This window comes from Acanthisitta chloris, unplaced genomic scaffold, assembly GCF_000695815.1.
Source record: "Acanthisitta chloris isolate BGI_N310 unplaced genomic scaffold, ASM69581v1 scaffold229, whole genome shotgun sequence".
Classification (NCBI taxonomy): domain Eukaryota; kingdom Metazoa; phylum Chordata; class Aves; order Passeriformes; family Acanthisittidae; genus Acanthisitta; species Acanthisitta chloris.
In genome coordinates, this window is record NW_008692878.1 from 105,780 (window position 1) to 119,077 (window position 13,298).

The 13,298-nt window shown below is 45.0% G+C and overlaps 1 protein-coding gene across 1 annotated transcript in view; it reads right to left on the reverse strand.

Annotated features, from left to right (window-relative positions):
- Positions 1–279: 279 nt before the first annotated feature.
- The window catches only part of LOC103809947 (glycerophosphodiester phosphodiesterase domain-containing protein 5-like), a 21,896-nt gene continuing 8,877 nt past the window's right edge, over positions 280–13,298 (reverse strand). Inside the window, exons 5-15 of the mRNA XM_009082820.1 lie at positions 12,929–13,027; positions 10,749–10,842; positions 9,090–9,235; positions 8,489–8,571; positions 7,466–7,616; positions 6,555–6,779; positions 5,587–5,744; positions 3,364–3,511; positions 3,015–3,097; positions 1,323–1,405; positions 280–311 (exon numbers count right to left, since the gene is read on the reverse strand). Of these exons, the coding sequence (XP_009081068.1) occupies positions 280–311; positions 1,323–1,405; positions 3,015–3,097; positions 3,364–3,511; positions 5,587–5,744; positions 6,555–6,779; positions 7,466–7,616; positions 8,489–8,571; positions 9,090–9,235; positions 10,749–10,842; positions 12,929–13,027 (1,302 nt within the window). The remainder of the gene's footprint in view (positions 312–1,322; positions 1,406–3,014; positions 3,098–3,363; positions 3,512–5,586; positions 5,745–6,554; positions 6,780–7,465; positions 7,617–8,488; positions 8,572–9,089; positions 9,236–10,748; positions 10,843–12,928; positions 13,028–13,298) is intronic.

Genomic DNA, 13,298 nt, shown 5'->3' on the forward strand with positions numbered 1-13,298 from the left:
GTGGTCTCAGGGGTAAATGGTGGCTCCCATGTGGTTGCTGCATCTCATCATGGTGCACAGTTTCTTCATGAATTCAGCTCCATCTGTGCTCTCCTACACCCCAGGAATCCCTGCCAGGCGTGGGAATGTGAGAAAAGCTGTAGGAGAGGAAGGTCGATGCTCATCTCCAGCAGGGTTGCAAAGGCAAATGCCTCCTCCTCACCAGGCAGATCTGAGCCCCGACAGCTGGTCTTCCCAGCCTCATCAACACGGCAGGTCCACGTGCCCTCTCTGCCCATGTCAGGCCAGGGCGGTAGGCATGTCACTGAGCTCTGGAAAAGGGGACACACAGTGAGCTACCAAAACATCTGCATTTGTTTTGACAGACACTGTGAGCAAACAGAACCTGGCTGAACACGTGTGCAGCCCAGGTTGGTTCATTTTGTCTGGATGACAGCTCCATGGGTGCAGAAGCATAGTGCATGGGCGGGTCCACAGCCAATCCCACCCTGTATTGCAGAACCAAGAGTTCTCAGTGCCTCCAGGGTCTCCTTTTGCAGCATCACAGACTAATCTATATTGCAGGGGACATCTGGAGGGTCTGCCCCAACCTCAGCTTGAAGCAGGGTGAATTGGATTGAGCTACCCAGGGGTTTGAACATAGAATCATTGAATGATAGAATGGTTTGGGTTGGAAGGGACCTTAAAGATCATCTAGTTCCAACCACCCTGCCATGGGCAGGGACATCTCCCACTGGACCAGGTTGCTCAAAGGCCCATTCAACTGACCTCAAACACTGCCAGGGATGGGGCTCAAGTGACCTCAAACACTGCCAGGGATGGGGCATCCACAGCTTCTCTGGGCAACCTGTTGACTTACCACCCTCATAGGTAACATTTCTCTGTATGTCTAGTCAAAATTTCCAAGGTTGCAGCTTATGCTGTTGTCACTGCACATCCAAGTAACATCTGACTCCCTCTTCTCTGCACCATCCCATTAGATGGTTGCAGACAGTGATAAGGTGCCCTTTGACCATCTCTCCCACTGTGCAAAACCAGATTTCAAATACTCTGTCCTCCAGCTTAGTGGTCCAAATGAGCTTGTTCCCATTTGTCACAATCTGCTTGGCACTGGGGAGCTTGAACTTGACCCAGTGCCTAGATGTGACATCACAGTGCTGAACAGAGCAAAGAAATCACCGTTGCCTGCACCTGAGACTGAGACAACCCAAGATGTATCCTTCATCACAGTATGGACACCCATCACCAACCCATCCCTCAGGACCCTGGTGCCCCCACAGAAACCACCCTGAGCAGGATGCAGCTGCTCTCTACCTGCTCACCTGTTCTGAACTTGTTGTAGGTGGTACTCTCTATCATCTGGTCACTGTCATGAGCACAGCAGGAGAAACTCCGCTCTCGCCACCTGCGTGGGGCAAAGCATCAAGATCAGGCCACTGCTTGCTGTGGTTTTCCTCACAGCTCCTTGCTGTCCTGAACACCATTTTCCTACCTTGTGAGGGCAGGAAATGCCTGATATTTTGGGATTTTTCTCATGTCCTTACTGAGAAAGGACTCCAATGCATGACTGATGTCTAAGCATCCACACTTCACGTGTGCAACAGCATTTTGAAAGCAACTTTGTGACTAAGCCCTGTTTTCTAAGCAATATTTAAGTGCTCAAAAGCCCCAGAAATGCTTACAGTCACCAGTTCTTAACTAGCCAGGGAAATTTAAAAATTAGGATTTTGGTGCATTCATAAACTTGACAAAGAAGACCATGCAGGGCACCAAGGCACTTCTGGTGGCCCTTTGGTCCCAGCAGGACTGGGGATGCCCTTGCTGCAAGGCCAGCCCAGAAGAAGTGGTTGTTTGGCTGGGCCAAAAGCATCCACAGGGCCCTGGGACATACACACACAACATCAATATGAGCCTGGAGCAGACAGACATCAGAAGGTCTGATGGTGGTGGTGATGCTTTACTGGGGTGATTGTGTACTACTCTGCAACCTGCAGTGTTGAACACAAGGTGAAAGCTGCTAAAGCAGGACCTAAGGACAGCAGAGCAGGGTGAGAGGAGAAAGAAGGGAGAGAACCACTTTGCCTTGGGAAGGTAAAATCCTGGATGCCCAGGTAACATGCCTGTACATCAGGCAGAACTGCTACTAATTAATTTCTTTACCAGCTCAGAGCAAAATTAGTGCTCCAACCTTTTCCCACACCAAAGCAAGTCGTAGTTACAAGCAATCCACGCTGCTCACCCAGGACCTTCCCAAGCTTTCCACTTGCTGTCACCTGCAGCACAGGTGTGCTGCCAGGACCCTGTGGAAAACTCCCCTGGGCTGGCAGGTCTAGTCCTTCCACCTACCCACAGCCAGCCAGCTGAATAGCTGAGCCCAGCACATCCTGCTTTTCTTGGTCACCACTGGGATGAGAGCACAGGCACATTCCTTATACGACTGTGGCAGAGCAGAACATCCAGCAGCATAGCATGGCCTGCTGGGGTGAGCCTGTTCCATGAACCCCAGATTTCCCAATTATCTTTGACAGAGTAGAATGAAACAAAATGTGGTGTCTGTGACACACTCAGACATTTCCTCAGGGGCTCTGGCATGTGCCAACAGAGAGATCTGGGAAGCTCAAACATTAACAGTGAGAGCTTTCCTCACATGAAGAAGCTTTTCCTCACATGCCCGATGAAATATTTTTTAATAGTAATAATAGAAAAATCAGTTCCTTTCTCAGCCCATCAGCTCTGATAACTGGTTTATGTTGCTACTGTAAATTCACCAGCTCTCCACTGAATCCTGCAGGTAGACAATGCCTGAGTTGTCAAAATGGAAAGGGAAAATGAGAGCAAGCAGGAGAAGCAGAGAGGTTTGGGCAGTCTTTCAGGGCTTTCTTCCGTTTCTGGAAGTGAAAGGTAATGTTCTCAAGAGTAGTTCCAACCCTTCAGATCACCTGAAAGCATCCCTCCTTCCCTCCACCTGGAGCAAAAGACCAGGTTAGGAAGGCCATTAGCAACTTGGTAATTACCAGTGCAGAGCAAAGATGAGTGAGATGAGGAGCACAGAGGTCAGATCTGTCAGGATCCACATAATGTTGTACTGCTGCGGGGTCTGAAAGAGAACAGATGTTGTGTCCACCACCAAGTACCACAAGATATGCAAAAAAAGTTACTCAAGTTCTTTCTTGCTGCTCGAATGCAGCCATTCAGCTGCCTGGTTTGCATCTGTAGTAACATTCCTTGGGTGTTTAAAGCACTTGGTGGCATTTCAAAAGGGTCACTCACCACTGGGTACCAAATCATCACCCATCTCCAAAAGTAACCATGAACATCCCAACCCTGCTTCCCACCCCTGGGTTAAGGTAGACTTTCACTTACCATGAGGAAGAGTGGCTGGCTGAGATTCTTTAGTGTGTGGACAGCATTGGTGGTCACAGAGTGTGCCCCAGAGCACCACGCCAGGGAGAAAAGCCATGGCTCATTGACCACATAGAGGTTGGTGGTGATGTTTTTCTCAGCACATTCCCTTTAAAAGACCAAAAGGCAACAGCCTTCATGAACTGAGGAGGTTAGTACTTCCTTCAGGCTGAATCAAGGAGATTCAGAAAGATCAAGGAAAATTGTGGCAATTTTCTGTAAGAAACGCTTACTTTATGATGTAGATAAGGAAAGCCAACCAGCCCATAAGTAATCATTAACAATTGGTCAATACAGAATAACTGATCAGCTAGAAACAAATGCAGTTTAAATGCCCTAAAGGTCAAAACCTTTCCTACCCTTCTGCCGCATGAATCAATGTAATAATGTGTTTGTAAAGGAGGTTGTAGCCAGGTGGAAGTCAGTCTCTTCTGCCAAGTAACAAGCAATAGAACAAGAGGAAATAGCCTCAAGCTTCACCAGGTTTAGATTGGATATTAGGGAAAATTTCTTCACGGAAAGGGTTATCAAGCATTGGAATCGTCTGCCCAGGGAAGTGTTGGAATCATCATCCCTGTAGGTATTTAAAATACGTGTAGATGTGGCACCTGAGGACATGGTTTAGTGATGGGCTTGGCAGTGCTGGGATAATGACTGGCCTTGGTGATCTGAGTTCTTTTCAACCTAAACCATTCTGTCATTCTGTAATCTCCTTACCGGGTATTCAAAACCACCTCCAAGTTGGCCACACGAGACTATGTTTGCTGCATCAACACGTGATTTTTTCAAGTTCTTATAAGCTATTGAAACCTAGTATGAAATATGTTCATCCTTTGTGTAATGGTAATGTATCATCAATATCCAAATTCGTAAATCTACCGAAGATTTATGCAGGGTTTTCCCAAATGAATCTACCTAAGGGTTGTTTCAGGCTTTCAGCCTGCAGAAGAAAAGGCTCCAAGGAAACCTCAGAAAGGTCTTATAGTACATAAAGAGGTCTTACAAGAGAGCCAAAGAGGGACTTCTACACAGACATGGAGTGACAGGATGTGGGGAGTGGTCTTAAGCTGAAGAAGGGAAGGTTTAGATCAGACATTAGGAAGAAATTCTTTACTGTGAGGGTGGGTGGTGAGGCACAGGAACAGGTTGCCAGAGAGTTTATGGACTCCCCATCCCTGGAAGTGTTCAAGGCCAGTCTGTATGGAGCTGTGAGTAAGCTGGTCTAGTGGAATGTGTCCCTGCCCATGGCCAGGGAGTTGGAACTAGATGATCTTTAAGGTCCCTTCCAAACCAAACTATTCAGTGATTCTATGATTCTACGATTTTACATCCTGTGACGCTTATAATTGAGAAAACATGAACATTAATTCAAAGGATGATACATTTCCTATCTTCTTTATTTCAATTATATTTCAATGTTTTTGTGTCATTGTGGAAAGAGCAAAAAGTACTATTTGCAAAATGAGCGACAGACAGGTAAACGTGTTTTTTTGTTAGTTTGTTGCTGGGTTTTTTTTCCATGTGAGAGAAGCATTTTGGAAACTACCCCGATCAGATACTATTTACAATATGAGCGACAGACAGGTAAAGGTTTTTTTGTTAGTTTGTTGCTGGAATTTTTTTCCATGTGAAAGAAGCATTTTGGAAACTACCCCGATCAATGTGGATCCTTCCCTTGGAGAAATGACATTTTCAGTGTGTCACATGTAACAGAGTACTAGTAGTAACAGAGACAAGAAATGGTGTCACCAAAACACCAGCTACAAGAGGGTGATGGTCTCTCACCACAGCATTATGCACTCACTGATGTTTGTGGGAGGTTAAATAGTTGTTCATTCTGCATGATTTGGTGTTGGTGGGACTGAGGATGGCATGAATAGAAACACAAGGAATCAGAAGACAGCTGTTTAATTCTCCTCAGATCCTGGTCAACATGTGGTCATGGGAAGTGTAGTAATATATGCCACCTCCTGGTCAACAGTAGAAGTGAAAAGCAGTCAGGAACCCTAAAATACAATAGGGACGGCCCTTAAAATACAACAGGGATGGCCACTTGATCTAAAGGAGCTCTTCACAAAACTCTATAGATTCTGGAACTGGTCACTGGAGGGAGACATTGCCCGATGCATGAGGCAAACATAGTCCAGATGCAGTCTAAAGACTGTACTTGTCACTAAAACCTACCGGATATATTCACTGGACATTTCAGTGTAGGCCAGATTGAGTTTGACAATATTGCCCATTAACAGATCTTCAACTGGGGCCTTACTGCCCACTGTTTGCTGAAAGCCAGGAGCTACAGACTGAACAAAGGACCTCATGTTGTTCTCCAGCCATAGGACCTGTGGGCAACAAGAGAAACCAGTGTGTTCTCAGCAGTAGAATTCATGCCCCTAATATGCCCTGCTGTTCACACAAACCCAGAAAAGATAACATCTTGAAAGGCTTAACCCAGCCTGTCAAATGACATGTTTCTTCCAATGATCAAAGAACATTGGGATGCAGGGTTAAAACTTGCAATCACTTTCATCATGAAATAAGTATCCACTGTTCCTTGCTTATCAACTGGAAACCAGTGAGCACATTTCACACAGCCCAACAAAAGATGTGGTGTTGGTAATGAATGAAAAGAGAGCTTTGGTTTGTGGGAAAGACAACAGAAAATATTGTGCTCTCCCATTCTTCCAGCATGGAAGAAAAGATCTTCAGCAGATACAGATCAGCATAACCTCCTGGACACAGATGGGTATATAACCTGATCAACATAAGTTTAACATTCATCCATTGCCAGGCAAAGGAGGAAGGCAATAAAGGCCTCCAGTTCCATGTACTTTAATTTAAACCAGGAGTTTCTATGCAATATACAAAATAAGCATGGGTGGCAGGGAGTAGACTGCTGATTATTACAGTGATGAAAGGGTGCTGTTTGGGGGCTAAGACATCAGCTGGTACATACACTGCCTTATTTCCCTGTGCTGCTGGAGGGTTACACCCTTTTGTACCTGCTGAGGAACCAAAGCTCCAAATGACACCTTTTAAAACAAGTGAAACACAAGGGGCCGACTTTATGCAGGATGAAGTCATGCAAGGTATGACCCCAAAGTCCCAATTCAGAAAGCAAACAGAAGGGACATGGAGTGAAGCCACCCTACCAGATGGGGTCTGATCCCCGACTCGTTGAGAATGACTTCCAGGGTTCTGTTGATCCAAGAGTTCCTGTAAGGATGTTTCTCTGGAGGGCGGTAGAGATCAAATATCACAAGTTTATTCTGACTGTCTGCAAGGTGCAAGAAATTACTTAGCTTGTAAATGGACTGATTCATTGCCTGGTTTTGATCTGCCCTTGACAGTGAGCCCATGCATGCAAATGGTTTGTCCTAGAAATAAACAGATATGAAAAAAGGAAATCAATCAGGCAGTCAGCTCTGGGAGTCAGGCTGCATGTGAATAACTCATGTCTCTAAGAGGGAAAAAGTTTGACGTCAGTCCTCAGCAGGTGGAGATATTCCATTTTGCTTATCTCTTCTACATAGGAAAAAGGGGAATTAACCCAGGCTGTGACGACACTGCTTCTGAGACCTCAACTGAATAGTTCACAGCTAGCTCTGCTGTGCTTCTCTGTCCCACCTTGTTAGTTCTATTATACACACACCTTGCACAAGTAGCTCTTGTCTTCTTCCCCAGCCCATGAGTTCTGCTGCTGCCATGATAAGATGACCCAAGAACACCCACCAGCCAATTGTTATAGGTCTCCTAAGCCTAAAGGCCAACTGGACAAACCACAGAGATCCAAACTGAAGGAATTCTACTGACTTCTTTGAGTCTTGGCAGAACCAGCAGTTCCTCTTCTAACACTGATGCTGTTAAGTAGTAGACAACCAGTGTCTCTACATCCAGCTGGTGATAGTCATATAACCATAGAAGAGCGTGGGTTGGAAAACACCTTTAAAGCTCACCTAATCCAATGCCCCCGCAATGAACAGGGACATCTTCAACCAGATCAGGTTGCTCAGAGCCCCATCCAACCTGACCTTGAATGTTTCTAGGCCTTTATGGCACTTACTTTAAGGAACCATGTTCCAGCATTCAAATTCTGCAGGGTATTCCAGGAGAATAATGCAGCATTTTGAGCAGTATCATTGGGGTACACCTCTTTGATGTTAGTTGTCCTCCTTAAGGTGCTGTCGTGCATGAGGAAAGGAACTCCATCATAGCTGTTGGAAAGCAAGAATTCAGGTCACCTCTGGTGTAGGTTGATCCACAGCATGAGCATACTCATGCCAGGTCAGAAGAATATGTAATCCATCATGAATGCAGCAGTATGGCCTCCCTCAGTGCAGAGGGTGGGATAGGGAGGAAGGCTGAGGCTCAAAAGACCAGGTTATTTCCAGCTTAAACAATTCCAGGTGACCTCAGAGAAGTCATGCCTGTCTGTGCCTCAGTTTTCTCAAGGGCCACATGGAGATGGTGACCTTTGTGCCTGCCAACTCACCCAAAAATGGATAGTAACTTATGGTTGAATTTTTTTTTGCTGACATTGAAGTGTTTATATGCTTTTCAGAGGACTGAAGTCTAAATAGTGTGATGGAAATGCAAAATTTTCTCCTATAGAAAGGTCTAGATTAGTAGAACATCTAAGTGTCAGTGTTTTTCATTCAGTGCCTGGAAACTGCTCATACTGCACAGAATGTTAGCAGTTCATTGCAATAGGTCCAACAAACAAGGGCAATTAAAGATCTAATAATTAGAACAATGTTGTCACAAGTCTGAACACAATTTTCTGTTGGTTTGTAGACCTGATACAAACCTCGCTGTGACCTGGTAGTCAGACTAGAGAAAGTACTTGTCTTTACATTCTGCCAAGCATCTAAAATATTCTGTAGAAATAATGATTGTTAAATCAATAGCTGCAGCTTATTGACTTGCCTCAGAACAACCATGCCCTACAGCCCCCATCATCATGTGCCAACTAAGGGACCCTGTCCCAGCCATCAGTAAAACCTAATCGCCTGGAGCTGCACGTATCCAAAGACAACTCTCAGAAGCAGCAGCATATATTCTCTGAGATGCAAAGTCTTCCCCTCACCTAATGGTGACATCTGTTTCAAGACCATCCCCACCATGCTCAATTGTCTTCTGAAATGACATCTCAGTGTTTTCTGGTGCCAGCTGAAGAAAAAAAGCACAGGAGCAGATAATTTTCACACATACTCTGGAGGACTCTATAAGTACTTTCTGTCTCTTTGTAACACTTCTGGGTTTTATTAAGGGAATATCATTATATTGTTAAAGTCATCACATTGTTTGTTTTCTTTCTTTGAATCTTTAGCCAAACTCATCTTGTCACAGAATCACTGAACCACAGAACGGGTGAGTTGGAAGGGACCTTGAAGATAGATCATCTAGTTCCAACTGACCTGCCATGGGCAGGGGCACTTCCACTAGACCAGGTTGCTCAGGGCCCCATCCAACCTAGCTTTGTTCCCACAGGAACAGCATTATTCTTGTTAGCAAACCCTTGCAGCGATGCCTTTAGCATGCAGTTCCAGCCAGAAATGTCTCCCCATACACCCTCCACAGATTTTGTGAAGAAAAAACCAAACAAGCCAAACAACAGAAGATGATGATGATGAAGATAGCAAGACATAGGATGAAGCAATGACATAAAATAACTTCTCCAGACCTACCATTGGTGCTCCACGGTGTCCAATGAGGGCTGGCTTTGGTCCGAGTGTTCCCGTCTCTCTGATGCAAGGAGAGTACATCCCCAGAGGTATCAAGAAAAGAAAGAGAAGGATAGCCAGGTATGGACCAACGATTATCACCTGAATAACTGAGAGAATTTGAAGGAGGAAGGCTAGAGTTAATCCACATGGTAACATATGAGTTTGCCTTGCAGCTTGACTTGTAATACAATCCTCTATCTAAGTAGCTGTTGGACTTTGTTGCATGCCTTTTTCAATCCCCAATTTTCACATTCTCTCCAAACAATGCAAATCAGGAAAACAAATTGGCCAAAGCAAGGAAACACACTGTCTAAGCCAGGACTGCAGGTTTTATGCTTTAATTATATCTCACTGTCTTACAGCGAGACATGGCCTTAGTTTCTTTTTCTTTAGAGGAGATGCAATGAAATATTCTCCATATGTAGGAAAACAATCCTTCATGGAAGGATGCTAATTTTGTTCTTACTCAGAAAAGAACAAGCACTATTTTGGAGTTTCATTTACAATGAAGAAAGGGAGGAACCTTTCTCCTTCAATTGTGTTACATCTCCTTGTGCTGAATACTTCCCCAGTTCATTCAGAATGTTGTTAGTGACCTTCTGTGTGTGATCTAGAGAATCCTACAGACTCTGAGAGCATGGATATTGCACCTCAGGAACTTTTCAGCTCTTAATCTACAGTCTTCTCTGGAGTCTGTTGATACACTGCCCAAGTGCCCCAGAAAGCCTTCACCTCAAAGATCAAAACAGTTCCTCTCAGAGACAACCACCTATGCACCAACACCTCTTTCTTGAATATGTACCACCACTCCTCTGCACATTGTACTAGTGGCTCTGAAGGTTTACACCAAGATGATGCGTTGAGCTAGGAGTATATCAGGCATGGTGGCATATTCCTCCCAAACCTCCATACCTGTAGCTCAATAAGAAAAACCATGGGCAGTAAAAAAAATCTTTCACCAGCACATTCTGTCTGTGATTTTTATTGCAAATCAACATCTGCAGATGGGTGTCATGTAGGTAATTTCGGCTACATGGAGAGACAAGGCCAGAGAAAAACAGCCAGCACAAGATCCAAGTTCTTCTGCAGTTGTTCCTGGCATCTGTCCTTGACCTTACAATACTTCCTAGAGGTGGACAGGAATTTCCCATGAGGTAACACCAAGAACTGATCAAAATTTCTTTCCCCTATCTCAGCTGACTTCTCCTGAGGTGTGCTAGTCTGAAGTGATTTGACTGACTGGACTGGAGATCCCTTCTGGCACAGCTAAGCTGTGTACAGCAAGCAAACCTCAGCCAAGAGAGATGCCACTAGCTGCTTTCTCCTGTAGAGGACTAAACAAATTTTTTCAGAACATGGGTGCTTCTGCTAAGCTCCATCTCAAGGCAGGTCACTGCCTCTGTATAGGGCAAAACTGTGCAAGGGGTGTGCAAACCAGTAGCACACTGGTACAGCAACAGGACAGTGCACAGCCCCAACCTCACCCCAGGGATACACAGAATTTAAAAGTCTTCTCCAGCTGGAGTGTAGGTGTGGGAGGAAAGGGTTCCTGCATGCCTCTTTCCCCATGATGGTATACATCTTTTGTCATACAGAGAGCAGGAAGCAGAGCTGTTGTACCTTTATTATCTGCTCTGATGGCATGAAGAGCCACAGGCCAGGACAAGAGGACCATGATGGCGATTGCCCCTATGTGGAGATAGGGAGCTGTGATCTGGCAAGGAGAGAAAAGGATTTTAGTCACAGGATGAAGTGTGAAGACAGATGGCAACAAACCCCAGCACAGATACAGCCTTACACCTGGATGGGCTCTTGCTGCAGATACCAGCAGCTTAACCACACACTCACACTTGTGTTGGATCCACCAAACACCTTAGGATATGGAGGAGAGACATGTGCCTCAGCCAGGCCAGATACCCAGGCTGAGGAGTGCTCCTCACTGCTTTCTTTTCTCCTAAGTCAGCTGAGGGGGACACGACTATCCTCATCCATTATGACACGACTGCCATTACTGATATGTTATAATCTGTGAGCATCTTCTAGTTTATCCCAATCTAAACAATCCGATCCAATGGTTATCTGTGCACCACACTGCAGCTAAATCATTAAACTGATGGGAAAAAACCTGAGTGTTAAAATGTGGTATTCACACCTGTATGAAACTAACTATTGTAGTATAAGAGAAGCAGATAGATAATATTGCTGGGAAGATGTAGTCATTAGATGCTATTTCTTTAATTACAAAAGTTAAACCAGAAGATCAGAACCTAAGAGTCACTTCTGTGCTTATCATGAATGCATGAACAGAGCTGGAAACCAAGCAGAAAAAGTTTTTGTACAGACTCTCAATGGTGATTGGTATGACACACTTTCCATAAAAGTAGGCAAATCTGAGCAAGAAAACAGTCCATCATGATCATGCCCATCCTCATGCTCACCCTGTGGTGAATGTTCCAGCTAGAAGTGAGAGTTATTAAGATATGTGCTAGAAATAAAAATACACAAAACTGTCCAGATATAAGTTTTTCCTATAGCTTAGTCCATGCCTGGTTCTCCAAGCTGGAAGAGTTGCAGAAAGCAGCAGTCATTGAGAGGTGTTATAGCATGTGATACTGTCTGGCCCAGACACTGGGTCCCAGCATCTCTCTACCAGAAGTGGGATCCAGTTGCACAAACAGAGGTGCCATCTGAGATGTCCAGGACACATGAGGTAGATTTGCAGGGCTAATGGACATGCCACAGGATCTACAAGAGATTCATGCCCTTTGGGAACAGAAGTGAGAGGCCATCTCAGAGGGTATGGACACCTGAAATAAACAGGACCTGTGGGGAACCCAAAGGCTCTTGTGTCTGCTTCTCATCCACATCCTCTGGTGTAAGCCAGGGGGAGAAGAAGCTGATGGTTTCTCATTAGCTTTGCCAGTGCACAGCCCAATGGTTAGCAAACCGTAGAGCAGCATGCCCTTTGGGAACAGAAGTGAGAGGCCATCTCAGAGGGTATGGACACCTGAAATAAACAGGACCTGTGGGGAACCCAAAGGCTCTTGTGTCTGCTTCTCATCCACATCCTCTGGTGTAAGCCAGGGGGAGAAGAAGCTGATGGTTTCTCATTAGCTTTGCCAGTGCACAGCCCAATGGTTAGCAAACCGTAGAGCAGAGCAGGCTCTTCCAGGCCATTTGCATTGCTCTCCAGCATTCACAAGCACTAAGTCTCATGGGGGAGGGAAACCATGCACTCTGACCTCTTGCATCCAGCATGTTGTCCCACCTGACACTAGCATTCTCCACTTGCTCCCCAAAACCTCTGTGCTGTCCTGCTCTCAGGAGATGAAGTCACAGAAGACTTAAGTTGTGCCAGTGCTAACTGTACTGTACTGGCACTGACAGGACCTGATCAGGAAGAAAGTTCTTCTTTCAGCAACGCTACCAGCCAAAGAGGTCTGATTTACCTCTTATGGACAGCTGAAATTTAACAGTACATCTACAACATTTTTTAAAAAAAAAAAAAACACCCCAAAACAAACATAAAACCCCAAAACTACAACACCAACAAAAAGGGCTATAACTTCCCAAACTGAGGTATGTTACATCAGACAGCTTGAAACTCAACCTCAGGTCTTGGCTTCTTTTCTCCCATCAGGAAATGTTAAGTCATAATAAAAGTTTACTTAGAACCATGTACCCTGCCAGTAAAAGCTATGCAAAAAACCACCCACCATACAGAATATCTTCTACCAATTGCCATATTATACTTCTATAAACAAGTTTTTCTTTCAAACAGACCTCCCAACCCCTCTTACCTGGAATGACAAGCGGACGGTTTTCCATTGATCTCCCCAGAGTACAGATAATATGAAGAGGGCTGTGATAGAGAAGCCCAGGACAAGAAAAGTACCAATCTGGGGGCACAAAGAAGACATACATAATTCAGCTTCAGCATTTCTGCACAGGGTGTGACATCCACCTGACTCACAGGCTAATTTAAGCAGCTTGATAAATCGTTTAGGATGTATAAGATTGACTATGCCAGTTCAGAGACAGACATATCTAATGGGACTAAAACCAGACCAGCAATGTTATCAGCTGGCTTTTCTGTATGGCAAAGCTGACCTCAAGAGCTGGGTATCCAACTAGGTCAGCCCTCAGGACTCGTTCTACAATCATTGGAGA